The 16,676-nt window shown below is 36.5% G+C and overlaps 3 protein-coding genes, 1 long non-coding RNA gene and 1 other non-coding gene across 8 annotated transcripts; 4 read left to right on the top strand and 1 right to left on the bottom strand.

The window, feature by feature from the left end:
- On the bottom strand, window positions 1-6,654 carry LOC147519408 (Di-glucose binding protein with Kinesin motor domain-containing protein). Of its 4 annotated transcripts, XM_086591005.1 has the most exons (20): window positions 6,304-6,654; window positions 5,117-5,415; window positions 4,839-5,010; window positions 4,682-4,740; window positions 4,421-4,604; window positions 4,137-4,246; window positions 3,948-4,047; window positions 3,774-3,860; window positions 3,507-3,683; window positions 3,153-3,426; window positions 2,829-2,990; window positions 2,498-2,713; window positions 2,373-2,410; window positions 2,070-2,233; window positions 1,614-1,949; window positions 1,218-1,286; window positions 1,064-1,132; window positions 910-978; window positions 756-824; window positions 1-622 (listed from the first exon to the last, which is right to left on the bottom strand). In XM_086591005.1, the coding sequence occupies exons 1-20, from the start codon at window positions 6,518-6,520 to the stop codon at window positions 110-112; spliced, it is 3,384 nt and encodes a 1,127-aa protein (XP_086447131.1). In that variant the 5' UTR covers window positions 6,521-6,654; the 3' UTR covers window positions 1-109. The 4 variants fall into 4 exon arrangements, with proteins under 4 accessions (XP_086447131.1, XP_086447133.1, XP_086447132.1 ...); XM_086591007.1 differs by lacking the exon at window positions 910-978; XM_086591006.1 differs by lacking the exon at window positions 1,064-1,132.
- Window positions 6,655-6,823: 169 nt separating this feature from the next.
- LOC147519407 (Ribosomal protein L4/L1 family) lies at window positions 6,824-10,483 on the top strand. Its single transcript, XM_086591010.1, has 6 exons — window positions 6,824-7,159; window positions 7,771-7,919; window positions 8,586-8,693; window positions 8,780-8,899; window positions 9,647-9,820; window positions 10,161-10,483. Exons 1-6 carry the CDS (start codon window positions 6,925-6,927, stop codon window positions 10,260-10,262), a joined length of 888 nt encoding a protein of 295 aa, XP_086447136.1. The 5' UTR covers window positions 6,824-6,924; the 3' UTR covers window positions 10,263-10,483.
- Window positions 10,477-12,625, top strand: LOC147519406 (tRNA/rRNA methyltransferase (SpoU) family protein). Its single transcript, XM_086591009.1, has 4 exons — window positions 10,477-10,814; window positions 10,892-11,171; window positions 11,510-11,560; window positions 12,209-12,625. Exons 1-4 carry the CDS (start codon window positions 10,567-10,569, stop codon window positions 12,599-12,601), a joined length of 972 nt encoding a protein of 323 aa, XP_086447135.1. The 5' UTR covers window positions 10,477-10,566; the 3' UTR covers window positions 12,602-12,625.
- Window positions 12,626-12,918: 293 nt separating this feature from the next.
- Window positions 12,919-13,004, top strand: TRNAM-CAU (transfer RNA methionine (anticodon CAU)). The gene is given in 2 exon segments: window positions 12,919-12,956; window positions 12,969-13,004. It is a non-coding gene; the product is annotated as a tRNA-Met (tRNA).
- Window positions 13,005-13,904: 900 nt separating this feature from the next.
- LOC147519404 (uncharacterized) lies at window positions 13,905-16,362 on the top strand. The gene is made up of 2 exons (XR_015214221.1): window positions 13,905-14,665; window positions 16,129-16,362. It is a non-coding gene; the product is annotated as an uncharacterized LOC147519404 (long non-coding RNA).
- Window positions 16,363-16,676: the final 314 nt, after the last annotated feature.

Raw genomic sequence — 16,676 nt, 5'->3', positions numbered from 1 at the left:
TTTTGGCACACTTCACAAGACAGTTTACTGAACAACGCAGAGCGAAAGAATTGCTTATGTAACACTAAAAAAAAAATTACAATGTGCAAATTTACAAATCTTTTCCCTACTATCTTGACCAACCTCTTGATTTATCTCTGTCTTTATTCCCCACAACCTGATCTTTGGCAACTCTGTTATGAGAAGAGAGCCTCTGCGAAGTAACAGGTTTTGTTGTTCTCGTAAATCTAGCTAATGCTTTAGTTGGATCAACGTGCCTAGCTTTGTCCACTTCAGTTGGGATTTGTTTAGCTTTCTTTGCTTCAGTTTGGATTATTTTCTTCCCAAGATAAGAAGTCGATATTCCATAATTATTCTCTATTTCGCCACTTCTACTCCCCCTCTTCCTTCTTATCTCCCGTAAGGGGTCATGACCTCTTAACAGATCAGAGTCCTGAGTAGTTGGATGGTTGACAGAGTCTGAGCTCCTTAAAACTTGAGGATCAGTATCAAACATAGATTCTTCACATGATTTAACCTTAGTTTCTTTAGGAGTAAATCTTGATTTGTCTGCAGAATGTGGTTGTATTGAAGCCTCTGATTGCCGTTCTCGCTCTCTGAGTCGGTCTCCAAGCACCTTCACCTACCATAATGTATAAAGCTGAAGTTAGAACTTCTAAAAAACTAAAGGGACTTACTATATATACTTAAGCAGAAATTATTGAAACAATGACAAGAACAGAACCAGCAGACACTGATACTTAATCTCCAAATACCTTTTGTTGAAGAACAAGTGAGTCTGAACTCTGATCTCTCTCTTTCAATTTGCCTTCAAGCTCCTTTACCTGTTACATCATGACAAATAAAACTTAGTAGCAGCAATTATCGATAGTTTGCAATGCAAAAGACTTCTCTTCAAGTAACAAGTACCTTGTGTTGAAGAACAAGTGAGTCTGAACTCTGATCTCTCTCTTTCAACTTGCCTTCAAGCTCCTTTACCTGTTACATCATGACAAATAAAACTTAGTAGCAGCAATTATCGATAGTTTGCAATGCAAAAGACTTCTCTTCAAGTAACAATTACCTTGTGTTGAAGAACAAGTGAGTCTGAACTCTGATCTCTCTCTTTCAACTTGCCTTCAAGCTCCTTTACCTGTTACATCATGACAAATAAAACTTAGTAGCAGCAATTATCGATAGTTTGCAATGCAAAAGACTTCTCTTCAAGTAACAATTACCTTGTGTTGAAGAACAAGTGACTCTGAACTCTGATCTCTTTCTTTCAGCTTGCTTTCAAGCTCCTTAGCCTGTTACATCATAACAAAATAAAATTTAATATCAGAAAAACTAAACAATTTGTGAGAAGAAACTGCTCCTCAAGTTACAATAACCTTTTGGCAAAGAATTAAGAATATGGGCCAGTGATATGAGCTTGTTCCTTTAATGTGACTTCAATTACAGAAACAATAATCAATCTATCCTAACAAGTCATATGCCGTATCTAAGAAAACTCAGAGAAGTCGCCACCTCAATCTATTATCCGACAACCTAACACTAGCTTTATAGCACACACGCATGGCATATAATATATATATAATAGTGATACTGATAATAATAAAGACTGCCGCAGAAACCTTTTGAAGAGCCATGGACTCAGACTGTTCTCGCTGTCTCAGCTTGTTCTCAATCTCTCTCATCTTGTTCTCAAACTCCTTGACCGTATGTTGTAGGCTAATGTTAGCTTCTTCTTTCCCTTTCAACTTTTCCATAGTTTGCAGCAGTTGCTTCTCCAACTGGTTCAGTGACTCTATATATGAACCAAGCTGTCCTTCCAGATCTTTAACTTTATCCTGTTGATTTTTGCAAATCTGGTCTTTGGACCTGGTCCTGCTTTCCAAGTTCTGCAAATTCTCTTCTAGCTTGTGTAGGGCCTCATCTTTCAATCTGGATTCCTGCCTTGCTCTATCAAGCTTCATGAATGAGAAAATAATCAGGTAGTGATTTTGGCCCATTACTGTATATACGACATTTTAAAGTAGAAATTAGAATTTACTATTATATTGCATCCCCGATGCCAATACTAAACCTACCATTGTTTTCATCTTTTGAAGCTCACCCGTGTCAATCTGTTTCTTTGCAGGACCCAACTCCACGCCTCTAACCCGAGTTGCAAAGTTTAATGAACTGAGTGTCTCACCCAAGTCATTCTCTGAAGGGCTGATTTGAACAAACATTAAAGTTTTGGAGTCACCCCCTGCAATTCATATAAACAGATCATTTACTTACAGTCATCATTGGTGAACCAGCTGAATCTAAACAACTGAATCTAACTATAAAATTGACGCGGCAGCATAGGCAATCAAATAAGTATGACAGTTTGATCTTGGCCTTACCTAATGAATCTTGAAGTAGATGTGTCAGCTTGGAATTCCTGCAACATCCCCATGGTGTGTGGATCAGAAGAATAAAGTATGTCCAGATAAAGTCCAACGGAATAAGCAAGTTAGGCAAGAGCTACCTATATGGGATGTGGCTGCTTTTGTTTGCTAGAGCAGATATGACATCACCCAGAGCTGAAAGTGATCTATTGATGTTTTGAGCTTCCTTGAGTCGTTCCCCTTGCACATCAGTCTTTGCAAGCCTCTCGCTGCCAGCCAAATCTACAAGCCAAAGCTTGCTGTTGGTGCACTCCCCATTTATCACGTTCTTTGACTTAACCATTATACAGAGCATGCTGGAAAAGGTAGAAAATAAGTTTATTTTCTTCTAAAGTAACAGAGAAATGTGTTGCAGGGAAAAAAGAAAAGAAAAGAAAAGAAAAAGAATAAAGGTTCCGAGTGTCCACAGACCAGTGAGATCGGCTACTGTGCTCATTAACATTATTAGATCCAACAGCCCTTGCATTGCTTCCAGCTTGCAGTACATCCCAGACCTCCTTTATGTTCTCCACTTTTGCTTCAACAATTCCTGGAACATGATGAACCCCTTCAGAAACTTGCCTTATCTCCAACCTACATCCATCCAGCCGTTATTGGCAGAGATTCAATATTGATATTATTGATAACTTAAAGAGTAATTTGTAACTTAGCAGCAGATTCTAAGGCTGCTAAGTGCTGAACCAGTGAAATGGATCAATTTTAACTTTACACTAAAGGTAATGATGTTATATTTACTTTTTTGATGTTGGCGAGTTTGCAAGCAAGTCCCTAATCTGTTCATTATAGACTTCAAGCACGCTGACGGATATGCTGTAGGTAAAAGTCTCATTCCTTTCTTTGGCAATCTTGAACAATTCCTCTAGAGTCCTATAATTGACTCCTCGATTTCGCTCAATACCCTCCATTGTGAAGGTCTTTCCTGTTCCTGTTTGTCCATAAGCAAAAATACAGACATTGTAGCCATCCAACACTGAAACCACCATGGGTGAGGCATCCACAAACACGTCAACTGTACAAGAGAAGTTGAATCAAAGTCAATACACATATTTCCAAGTTTGTATTCGTAAACTAAGCATTATGTATGCATACCTTGATCATCCTTTGGCGTATACACTCTATCGAATTTAAAAAATTTCTTAGTAGAGCCTGCAGTAAGTACCCCAAGATCTCCATCTTTAGCTGCATCAAAGTCTACAACTGTTGAATACCTTGAGGAGATCTCTTCCTTGCTCAGTGGGCGACACCTACAAAACACTCTAATATTCCCTGAAAATAACAATTTAAGATATAAGTTAAAACAAAATAGTTATCAAACTAAAATAATTAAAATCCTCCACATGTCAGAAGTAACCCTACCTTTTGCTTCCTGAACTTGGTTATGAAGCTTCTTTATCTTTACAAGATCTTCAGTGTACTTCAACTTCAGATCCTCATATTGAGCAACTGTCAAGAGATTACATGTTTGATAAATAATATAAGTATCAGAGGACGTTAGCTACAAGCAATAGAAGTTATAGAACTAAAACTTACCCAGCACTTGAACTGCAGACACCATTTGATTCAGCTCGGGAATTGAATCAGCACATTCATGTGCTTCAAGGGACAGCTGAGATTGCTCTCTTTTCATAACCTGCAAAAACAATCCTACTTATGAAGCAATCAAAACCTGGGTTCAAAGACAGTATGGTCATTTAAGAAAATGAGCTTCTTATAAATTACCTTGATCCTTTCTTCTAGATCATTAACTCTTGTAAACAAGACCTTTTTGTCCCTTTCATACCTAGTAGAAACATCCTTCAGTCTTTCCGTTTGCTTTTCCACAGCTTGATCTAGAGAAATACAGATATGTCAAATATTTCCCATGATCCAGAAATGCAAAAAACTGAGAATAAAACTGTCACCATTCATATGATTATCAAGATCTCTGCATATACAAACCTATGTGATTGTAATCTCCTAATTAATAGTTTCCGGTTGTGGCAATGACAACTATATATGCTTACCTAAAGAGTGAACTTGGCATAGTTTATCACCAAGCTCCATCCTAAGCTTATCTAGTTTCTCATTAGCAGCGGTGAGAGACATCCAGGCTTCGTAACATTCATCCGATTTAAGCTGGCATTGGTTAGTCAGCTCCTGTATCTTCTTCTCATATCTAGCAGCAGCTTTGTGTTGCAATAGTTTTATCTACACAAATTATAAAACCTTATAAACAAAAGCTATTTTTTTTTAAAAAAAAGTGTACTTTGAAGTTGAACTCGTACCTGAGGAACTTCTATTTCAGCAGCACAGTTGTTACAGGTAAGATGCTCTGGTTTCACCTCTGAAAAAAAATTACAAATTAGGACAAAAATGTTTCAAATTATATCTCATTTGAAAATGTTAAAAAGTTCATTGGATGCCAATGAAACACGAAATTACCTGATAACTTGGATGATCTCCTAATGCAGATCCCACTTACAAGTGGGTTTCCACGGACCCCTTCAAACCTTAACAAAATTGTTCCATTCTCATCCACCGACACTCTGGCACCAACAAGCTGCAAAGGCCTATTAGCTCCAACTATTGAGTAAACATCAAGCTCAGACAGAACCTGTCATTATTCCCCCAATAGAGATCCTTCTTAGATATAGGCAAACACTTCGTAAAAAACAACTACTCATATAAGAAAATAAAAGTAATGATAAAATTTGTCTTGCCTTATCTTCTTGCATAAAAACATTAAAAACCCTCATTCCTTTAGGTCCATTAGTGTATATAATCTCTACAAAATGAAGATCTACAAAGTATTCTCCAGGAAGGAGATCCTTAAACTGGTAACAGAAGTTTCCGCATCTGGCTGACTGATATATCAAAGGATAATCACCAGCATCTATTATATTCTCTTCTGTTTTAAATACATTTCCTCCTTCGAAACATATATCAGGCTTAAATTTTATGCCGGAATCCCCTTCCACTGAAGCCCCACTTCCAGCATTCACAAACATCACAAAACCCTCTGGAAAAGATACAAGGAAAGCGTCATAACCCACACACAGAAATACAAGAAAGCATACTTATAGGGGAAGGAAACAATAGAACACAAAGACATCAAATCAACAACGCATTTAATTCTAAAAAAAGCAACTTTAAGGTTCCACGTCTGGTAATCGTAAACATCACAAGAATCCTTCAAAAATAAAACAAGCACAAATATCAAAATCTTTTATCTCAGCTTAGTTGGAAAAAGATAAAAACACTTTGGTTCTCATATAAAACAATTCAACATAAAACTCAGAGGCGAGGTACTACTCCAGCATTCAGGAACACACATTATTTATCTACACAAAACTAAAACTAAAATAATAAAATAATAGAGGTCTGTGTACATATACAAAGATGTGAAACTAAACCTAATTGCAGAGTAACATAGTATACAATATATGTCCTCAATAAAGCCTTTTAAACTGACAGACCCCAAAGAATACAACTTCTTAGTTAATAAAAGTGATAGAGACTCTTGAGCACAAACTGTGGATAGTTGAATATTCTAGGATCATTCTCTTTTACTAATGGTATGCCCTTTACATTAATTCTTTAACTAGAGGTGTATCCAGAAGCAAAATTATGATCCCTCAAATTTAGTGTTTCTAACCTCAATAATGCAACTCTCTTTTCCAATCATTTGCATTTTGTCGCCATAACATAATATACAAGTATATTAGACAACCGCGACAATTCAACAAAAACATTCTATCAAGTGTACCAGTCAAGTAACTGAGGCCAAAAAAAGAATGCTCAACATTACTCAATTATATACTTTTCTAGAACATAAAATGCAAATTAAACCCTAATTAAGAAATTATAATCAAGAAAGCAAATTAATAATGTGAAAAAAGATACTAACCTGTGCAATCATTCTGTATGAAACCTTTCTTAAGTAGCCTAGATCCGGAAACACATAACACTGAATCCATCGAAGCTGCGTCATCATCATCTTGACTAGTAATATTCTTCTCATAAAGTTTCAAATCTGGATCTTGATTAAAAGTATTCTTGGTTAAATCTTTGTCAATATCATAAACCCTTGAAAAGTGATCACTATTGTTTTGCTCCTCTGCCATTGAATCAAGAAACGTTCAAGATTTTGAAGTGTGAGTAAAAAAGGTTGGATCTTTTTTTCTTTTTTCTTTTGGTTTGGTGTTTGTTTTAGGAATGTTTAGGAGTTCGAAATTTGAATATTTAGGTGACCGTTTGATATTTATGAGAAAAATGACCGTTGCTCTTTTTACTAAATGAGAGTCGATGGTTGGAAATTTTTCACTCAGACCAAGGGCTCATGGATTTGGACCGGGCCCAACACTCGCAAAACTAAGCCCACACTGTTCTTCTTTCTTGAAAGAAATTAGAAGCCGCATAATAAGAAACAAGTTCCACCCTTTTCATGTAAGTAATTTCAGTGTTTTCTCCAATTGTTGAACTTTGGATTGGTCATTTTTATTCCCTTTATTTGGTTTAAGAGAGAGAGATGGCTGTCCCGTTGTCGAGAAAGATTCTTTTACGTTCTTTTGGTTCTTTGTCTGGGCTTAATAATATGCATAGATCATTTGAGTCACGCACTAGTAGTAGTGAAGGTGGTGTTTTGTCTTTCTTTGCTCGGCGTATGTTTTGTACTTCTACATTGACTCCTCAGTCGTGTGAAGGTGCTATTCCTCAAGAGTTGTTAATAAAGCAGTCTGTGTTAGCTCCAGATAGAACTCAAGGTATGAGTCGACCCCGCGTCATTGGTTGATATTTTTGAAATACTGTGTGAACTGGGTTTGTTGGATGTTAGAGTTTTGATTGACAACGTTGCTGTATTTATAGTAACACAATTGTTTACACCATTGCTTTGATTTTTTTGCTTTTTTATAGGATTACACACTCTGCACATTATGCCATCAATAGCGTGTAAAAAACTTAATATACAACTAATTCTGGTGACAACAAAACTTCAGCCCTTCCTTATCAATACTGATAGCTGGCCAAAACAATAAACTAGCTATAATTCCAATGTCAAGAATCTGCGTTAACGAATTTGTTACAGCTGAACTAATGATGCTTGCCTATAGCTTTTTCCACGGACGCATGAAAATATTGGCTTCAGTGTTCTCTGTGGATACATTCATACTTCATGCTTCTTTGTTATGGCTCTGCTTAGAGTAAGTGGTGGTCTAGGATTGGAGTTGGTGATATTTCATACTTGGAATGAAAGTGTGTAAATACTGTTGTTGACTGATTTCATATCTATAAGATGTGCGAGCATGGTTAACTGGGTAATGCTCTATAGAAGGTTCTGAAAACAATTTTATTTGCTTATTAATATGTTTTGTAGGAGGCTACGAGGACCTGATAATACCTGTGACAAATTTCCATTATGAAGATAAGGGATTCATGGTTTTGGCTGGTGATGTTTTTGATGTACCTATTAGGAAAGATATTGTTCACCGTGTTGTACGGTGGCAACTTGCAAAACGACAACAGGTACTACATAATGACTTTGTTTATCACATCATAGGCATATGATGTTTCAGTCTTTTAGATACCAAGCTTGATCACTAATGCTTCTTGTTCTGAAATGTATGAAGACTTCAGCTTGCTAGTCTTGCTCTATTTTAGCTTTTAAGTGGCTTCTTACCGTGGTCTGAAGTATCCAAAATATCAGTGATATATTGTTAAAATGTCCTTTCTGTCTCGATCTTTTGGTTTTAGCTTTATACAACAGTTTCTAAAAAAATATCTCTATGCCATCAGCAAAATAGATTGTTCATTAGGGAACCGTGTATTTTAATGATATCTTGATCCTTGCACACCTTATGTATCTTCTGTAACTGATGGTTCTGCTTCCGGTCTCTGCTGAAATATCTTTGGAAGTTCCATTATAACAAAAACTACTAAACAAGTATTAAGGCTAAACCAGGCATTTGTCTTTTGATTAATTACTTGATCATATTAGTTATTATTCGTTTGTAATTGCTTTCTTTTATGCCTCAAAAGCCAATGCCCCGGTGCATATTAAGAGTAGGTCACCTTACATACTGACTAATTGGCCAGTAAATTGAGTTGGCTTTGCCTTTTTCTTAAGGTTGTCGCTGAGTATGTATTTGACGGATGATATCTCAACCTTATATATGCTTATGAATGCCGCAGGGAACACATTCAACAAAAAGTATCAGTGAAGTTAGTGGCACAGGAAGAAAACCATGGAACCAAAAGGGAACTGGACGGGCAAGGCATGGAAGTTTGCGTGGCCCTCAGGTAATTTAGTAGTATCTACGTACGATAAACTAGTATGTGGCACTCACTCGATTCCAGTTAAATTTATTTATTTAATTCTTTGACAGTTCCGGCATGGTGCTGTCATGCATGGCCCTAAGCCACGAAGTCATGCGTTCAAGCTGCAAAAGAAAGTTCGCCGTCTTGGACTGAAAGTTGCCTTGTCAGCTCGTGCAGCAGAAGGGAAGGCAAGTTCCTTCCTATTGTAATTTTTTGTCTTCATATTGCTTGAAAAATGAAGGAAACAAATGTTTCATACAAATCATTATATGAGAATATGGTATGAGTCTAGAAGGTCAGTTCAACCTTTAAAACACAATACGGAAAAGGAAGGTGGTTGAATGACATGGAAAGTAGGATCATCTCTTTTAAATTTATTGGATGATATATGAGATTCTAATTACCATAGGTCTAATTCCAGAAAAATGGTTGAATCGTTTCATTTAAGTCTATTATTTAGAAAATTTTGTAATTGAATATGGAAGAATAAGATTATGGTACAAGCTAATGATTCCTAGATCCTTATTTATGCATGCGCGGGAGAAGTTATTGTGTCGGTGTAGTGTTTTACTTCATAAGCATTTAACGTAAGCTTGATATCCAGTTATCTACAAAACGAAAAATTGACATCAACAACCTTTTCTCTTGCAAAGTAAGAGCACTTGGTTCTTGTGTTGCAATTTTGAAAATAAATATTAGAACGATACTCAATTTTTTTTCTTTGAGCAAGTGCAATGGCAATGGCATTGTATACTAGCTCAAAAAATAATAATAATACTAGCTCCTTGTTCTCATTTGCTTTTATTTGCTGATAATTTTTTGTACAATCTGCACTTGGACTCCATTCGCTCTCTTTTGTTTTGGTAGATCATAAATGATTGAGTTGAATATCATTGGCCAGTAGCTAATGTAAAAGAAGTTACATGTTTTAACAGCTTTTGATTTTTGAGGATTTGGAAGTCCCCACCCACAAGACAAAGAACATTGTTAACTACGTCTCCCAGTTGGAGAGCACCAAGAAGCTTTTGGTGGTAGATGGCGGTCCCATCAATGAAAAGCTGAAATTGGCCACCCAGAACCTTCACTATGTCAATGTTCTCCCTTCAATTGTAAGTAGCCGATTCTGTTTATGGTTCCTGTCACATTTTTTTATATCCAATGAAACAAAATAAAGTTGTGGTCTTTAAGATAGGAGTTGCTATGTTTTTACAAACAAAGAAGGTAGAGGTGATTCTGACCACTTGATAACTTTAATATAAATGTCCATATTCCTTGGTGGACGATCAGTGAATATATGTTTTACGTAGGGAAACATGATATGAACTGTCATATTTGTGTTTTCTGTCTATGCAAATATGTGCAGAAGGCTGAGGACCCATAGATCACTGCCATTGAAGAAGTGCATAGTGCATATCTCTTCAGCATATAACTGTTTGATGATGTGTGCAGGGCTTGAATGTCTACAGCATCCTGTTGCATGATACTCTTCTGATGACACGAGATGCTGTTAACAGAATTGTGGAGCGGATGCATACTCCTATCAACCGCTGATGAAATCTTCATGACAAGAATTTACCTTTTTAATTTTAGAGAAATGCAAGACAAATTTTATCAGTAGCTTCAGTTTTTCATATTTTCTTTACTCTCCGCCGTTGAAGAAACAAACTTTGTAATGGAGTTATATGAGCAGAGGGAATCAGTATAATTAACTAAGTGAGGGGCAAATGTTTGTGATGACATTTAAAGCAGTGCAATTTGTTTCTGTGTGCCAAGCTGAAATTATCCGTTTGGCAATTATGTTGATATCCGATATTAACCGAGATAATGTTAAGCATTTCGTAATAACCCCAATCTCATGACACCATACGACACACAGTCCCCATTGAGAATGCCAACGTTGTCATCATCAGTTTCAACTACAACAAACCTATCATCATTCTCAAATCTTCCAACTCAAACAAAAATTATAATACCATCTTCAAATGTAGAAAAAATCACAAGTCCATCTAACCCATTTGTTAAGCACTGCATTAAACTTCGTCAAAGCTCTTCTTTTCGTCACTCTCAAGCTTCTGTTCTTGTCGTTGGTACTACCCCTATCAGGTACTTCAACTATTTCTCCTTGCTTTTTTTTTTTTTTTCAATGTTGTAAGTCAAAATGGCCATGAAAACGCAAGCAGGGAAATAACAAGGTTTCAAGACTCCAGTGTAATCCAATGTTTACTTGTACTTGACGGTGCTGAAGTTCCACTAGATGATTCAACTCTTCGTATTGTCCGTGTGAGCTCTATGGTTATGAAAAAACTCTGTGGGGTGCAATCAATCGATTCTATTGATGCAGTTGCTTTGATGAGAATTCCCAATAGTTTTTGCTACATGGATGACGACGACCATGGGGAAGAAAATTGTCGTTGTTGGTTCCCTACTCCACATCGAGTTCTAGTCCTTGATGGTATACAGGTACTAATCACATTTTTCATTTCTCGTGTACGAGGAACTAAATTATATGTCTTTAAACTTTATCTTTGAAATATGTAGATTGTGAGCTAAAATGTTATAAGCCGTCAGTCTAGGATAGCTGCTTGGGGGTTGAAGCATGAGAAATTGTGGTGGAAGAAACAAAGATGCATCACTGTATGTCAAACTAGAAAGTGCATCTTTGCTGCCTAAATATCAATTTAATTGGAAAATGCCACTGATATGCAAGTCAATTGTCAAAGTAGTGTCTCTGTGGTTCATTTCAGGTATCTTCCACAAGTTGCTTCTCACAGTGTAGTTCATGATTGTTGTTCATGCAGGACCCTGGTAACCTTGGTACATTATTGAGATCTGCTGTGGCGTTTAGATGGGTAATTTATTTCTTGACATATAATTAATCTTTCATCTTTGATGTGTAATTTTTTATCCTTGACGATGTGTCATAGTTTTTGGTTCATTAAAATCTTTGTTCTGCATTACGTTCGAAAGCCATATAGTAGACATTTCATTTTAAACAAATAACTGGTAAAATGAGAAGATACAATATGTATGATGAAACTGCTTATCCGTGCAAACAATACATAGATGGGCAGGAATTTTAATCCAGGAATTAGTGAAAACTGTCGTGAGCCCTTTCTTTTAGTTGTCCGTACTCCAGAGTCTTGCATCTGCATTTTGATGTGAAAGTAAGGAAACCGGCCCTCATTGATGTCAGGTTTAAATTCTTGCCATGCTTAATGACCATTCTGATATAATGTGCTCCATATTGACATATTGTGGTTCACTCGTTGAACTGCATGGATCTGTCTTATTTCAGACTGCTTTTGGATTGTCAAAACATTAATGCTCAGATGATGATTTGAGGGATCACAAAGTGATTTCATATGTATGCTAAAATAAAATAAGCACGTGTGACCTGGTGATTTTATGCATCATAAAATAAAATTGGTTTGTACGTCTGTCATTATATTGCGTTGGCCACTTCACCAGTGAATGATAACAATTCTTATGTTCTACAGAGTGGAGCATTTTTGCTTCCTGGCTGCTGTGATCCTTTCAACGATAAAGCACTCCGAGCAAGTCGAGGGGCCTCTTTTCAGCTCCCCATAGTTTCTGGTACTTGGGCTCAGTTAGAAAATCTCAGAAATGAATTTCAAATGAAGATGCTGGCAGGGCATCCAGAAAGTAACGATGGAATGAAGGGTTGTTCGTTGCTCTCTCAACAGCTTGCAGATTCATTAGTGGAGAAGCACGTGTGCTTGGTATTGGGTAGCGAAGGACAGGGCCTTTCAGAGCAATCTGAAAGGGCCTGTGAGCTCATTAGCATTCCTATGTCAGGAGATTTTGAGTCACTTAATGTTTCTGTTGCTGGTGGGATATTGTTGTTTATGCTACAACCCAAAATACTATAAATTTAACTTGAATTTGTTTCTTCACGCAGTTGACCCACTTCTTAATTTTCTTTTTATGTTGTCTTGTTAAGTCCTCATCATCGGACATCTTATATCAACTTACTTTTGAAGCATGATATTCTACTAGTGCCTAGGTTAATTAATCAGTAAGAGAGCGATTTATCCACTTGAATGATATTGACTATATCACTATATACAAATTACACAGACAAACTATGGGGGCGGTTCAAGTTTAATAACTCTCTGTAATGGTTATATTTCAACCACCCTATAACTATAGCTAATTTATTGACTAATATCATGATATTTACCATCAAGGGGTGGTGGCGCAGTTGGCTAGCGCGTAGGTCTCATAGCTTTCTGAGTGATCCTGAGGTCGAGAGTTCGAGCCTCTCTCACCCCAACAACATTTTTTATTTTTTTCATTCTGTCAGCACACTTTGACAGGGAGTTGAGCACTTCGATGGACTCTCTCTACAACCGGTACATCAACAACATTATTTTGATCCGAGTCCGAAATTTTTTTCATTCTTTTTTTTCATTCTGTCAGCACACTTTGACAGTGGAGTTGCACAGCACTATATAAGTCTATGGACTCGAGATCTCTACAACCGGTACATCTCTGTAACCGTGTTATCTCACCGTTGATCCGAGTCCGAAATGTATGTGTGTGCTTCGATACCTGTATGTGTACTCCGAGATGTGTGTGTGCGCCGAAATACGAGATGTGCGTGGTACAGAGATCAATCTTTGTACCCGGTTATGGAGGAACTGGTCTCTTTTTTTTTTTTTTTTGCTAAGTGAGCTGAGAATTGTATTAAGTATAGGAAAAGGGGAAGGGAAATTACAGAAAATGAAAGTGTAAAAGAAAAAAAAAGAAAACCAGAATCACAATGTGAAACTGTCATAGGTAATAGTACTTGAGGGAGTGAATTGCAACCCTACTAAGTAGGCCTCCAATATAACACTTCTTCAAGCACCTCACCCCTTCAGTCAAATCTAAAGTAAGTACTTGTACAAGCCTCCCATTTATATAACCACGGAGGCTTGCCATGATACAGAAAACGGGACTCAGAAGACATAGTTGTTGCTTTTTTTGCCGCTTGATCTGCTGAGAAGTTCGCTTCCCTCCAAGTTGATGTGATCATGAGCTGGTGCATTGCAGATTTACATTTGTTCCATCTATCCTTAATCTGCCATGGAAGTTTGCCTGACCCAAATGCCGAAACAGCTGCCACTGAATCTGATTCGACCCACACATTCTTCCAATCCCTTTGAATAGCTATCTCCACACTCTCTAAGTCTATAAGACTATTGGTTTTTAACGTCTAACGTCTAACGTCTAATACTATTCTACATCGATCCAATAGAAAAAACAATGCAGCAAAGAGCCAATACCTAACAATATGTAGAATCGTAAGCCTCTACAGGGCTACAGAAGGCTTCCTGTTTTTGTATCTTAACGACTACCAGGTGCAAATTGCGAAAGCACAAGAATGACTGAATGAGTCACAGTCAAACATGTTCCAAGTCAAAACAGATGTGGTAAATAATGTTTTCTGCAGCTCTAGTAACTAGCATGACCAATCTTTCAGAATGTTGCCTTGAGACTTGAGTCCCACACGCACAATGAAAATCGAACGGTGTAGTTTTTGGTTTTAATTGAGAAAGTGGTCCTGAGATTGCAAACAGACGTTTTCACCTGGGAATTGAAGGTGGTGCAGTGTATAGTCACAAATGTGTACAGTGTACTTGCTGTGTGTGTGTGTGTTAGTGTGTAGTAAATGCTAGAAAAATTACAAAAAAAGTTATATTTGTTTTCGGCGGGCATATGCTTAGAAGACTCTCTTTCCATTTGGGGGAAACTTCATACTCATTTTTGGGCTTCGTGAGATTTTAGTGTAACATCTCAAGATAAGAGTTCTACTACATCAGTTAGAAAGGCAGCTAGATAGGGAGATAGGGAGGGGAATTGAATGATGAAGAAGAAGAAGAAGAAGAAGAAGAAAAAGAAAAAGAAAAGGAACCATGATACTGGAGCTTGAACTCTTTTTACTGGAGCAGGTAATGTTTATCTCAAATTCTTAGCTACAATTGGAGAATACAAGAATAGGAGTAGACTTCATTACTATTTTTGTCAAGTTTTGCTTTCATTTTTTTTTTTTTTTTTTTTCATTTAGTTGTTATTTTTATTTTAGCCTTTGATTTCAAATTTAAGGTTGTAATCAATACACCATTTTATTATAATTGTGATTGGTTAGATTTTTCACATTGTTACTTCTTCCAAGCTTAAAATTCTGAAAATGGGAGGAAATTTCTGAAAGTTACACCATGGGAATGAAATTAAAGCAATGATTTGTAAATTACGTTGTTTTCTTCTTATGTTACCTATGATCAGTATAGAAGAGATAAAGCTTTAATTAACTTTGAGATTTCATACTTGTGAATTGTGATAGAAGTGAAAGTGTGAAACTGTGAATATGCTCAGTTTTTTTTTTTTTTTTTTTTTTTTTTTTTTTTAGCCTATACATTGTGCACATATTACAAACTAGAGCTTTGTGTTTAACTTTTTAAATTACTACCATACACTTTATATATGTGTATTGATGATGATCAAGTAACTTCAAAAAAATTCCTCAAAAAGTTACCAGTGGTGTTAAATCCAGTCAACCACCATATGTTAGTAGGTCAAATGTATAGAGTAGTGAGTACTTGACTAGTGAGTGGTGTGATTGTTGCACTTGACCCCATGCTAGAGGTGACCCATGATCTTATAAAGTCGCAACTCACTGAACATATACACAAAAAGAGAAGTTGATTTTAAGACGTGCCAGTGAAATAGTGAATGACTTTTTACATAAAGACTTCCCTTGATCCATTGCCCATCCTTGTATTTCGTAACGAATTCAAGCAAAATTTAAGCTATTTGGTGCATTTTCCCCATTGCTTGCTTTCTGAAGAAGAGAGAAGTCAGAGAACTAGGGTGCATTTTAAGCTATTGGGTGCATTTTCCCCATTGCCAGGGAATTACAGTGTTACTATTTGTTGTCTGAACTCAGAAGAGTTCACTTGTTTGCAACTTGCAGATAGTGGGGTTTTGCTGTGTCAATTATGTTTCACAATTTCAAGGGTAATACGGTCAGGAGCGGATAATTTAGTTTTCCTAAAACAGAGGAGTCTGGCATAATCTGATTTCCTACTGCAGCACTCAATCTAGCACTCTCTCTCTCTCTCTTCTCTGGTGACTGGGTCATATGGACTGTGGACATATATAGTGTGAGAGTGTGGGACATCCACAGAAAATTGATTTGGATGTCCTCTCCTGACTGCAAACACCCAGACAGTAACATCAGAGCTACATGTAATGTAATGTAACATCATCATAAATCATAATCTTGCACCTTCAGATCTTTAATATTTTGGTCCAAGTGTCCAACCCAACAAGGCCTGGGAATTAAACATAGATGAAACAAGTCATTTAGCCGGATATGCTAACAGCAAAAATTGGTCGTTTACTTGTTTTTCAGGAACTGCACTGCCCTGAACTTGGTGAAGGTTGATCAGGTCGACAGGCTCGACTAATTTTAATGATAGAGATGCTGCCAAGGAATTTGTTTTCCTCCGTGGAAAGTGATGAATATTGATGATATTGGCATGAAGAGGCTCAATCTTAGGATAAAATTTTCATTTTATGTATTATGTATTATGTATTATGTATTTTGGATTCAGGATTTATAAATGGACGACACAAGTTTCTTATAGTTTTGTTTTACTCATGATCTTCATTTAAAAAACACCTCAATATAATTAATATAATTAATTCAGGATTTATAGTTTTGTTTCTTATATGATCTTATAGTTTGTGAAAATCTTTTATTTTCAAAAAATAACCCACAGTTAAATATGCATTTTATACAAATCTCTCATTTTTAACATACGTCTTTGATCATTAACCAATTTTATAAACATTAAGAGCATTTTTAGCAGTGATATCAATCTAGTATCAAGAATTTGGTGTTTTTTCAATTTCAGGAGAACTACATATTGATGAAAACACTAAAAAAACACCAAATCA

This window comes from Coptis chinensis, chromosome 2 (genome assembly GCF_015680905.1).
Source record: "Coptis chinensis isolate HL-2020 chromosome 2, ASM1568090v1, whole genome shotgun sequence".
Taxonomy (NCBI): domain Eukaryota; kingdom Viridiplantae; phylum Streptophyta; class Magnoliopsida; order Ranunculales; family Ranunculaceae; genus Coptis; species Coptis chinensis.
This window is presented reverse-complemented; position numbering and strand designations above follow the sequence as displayed.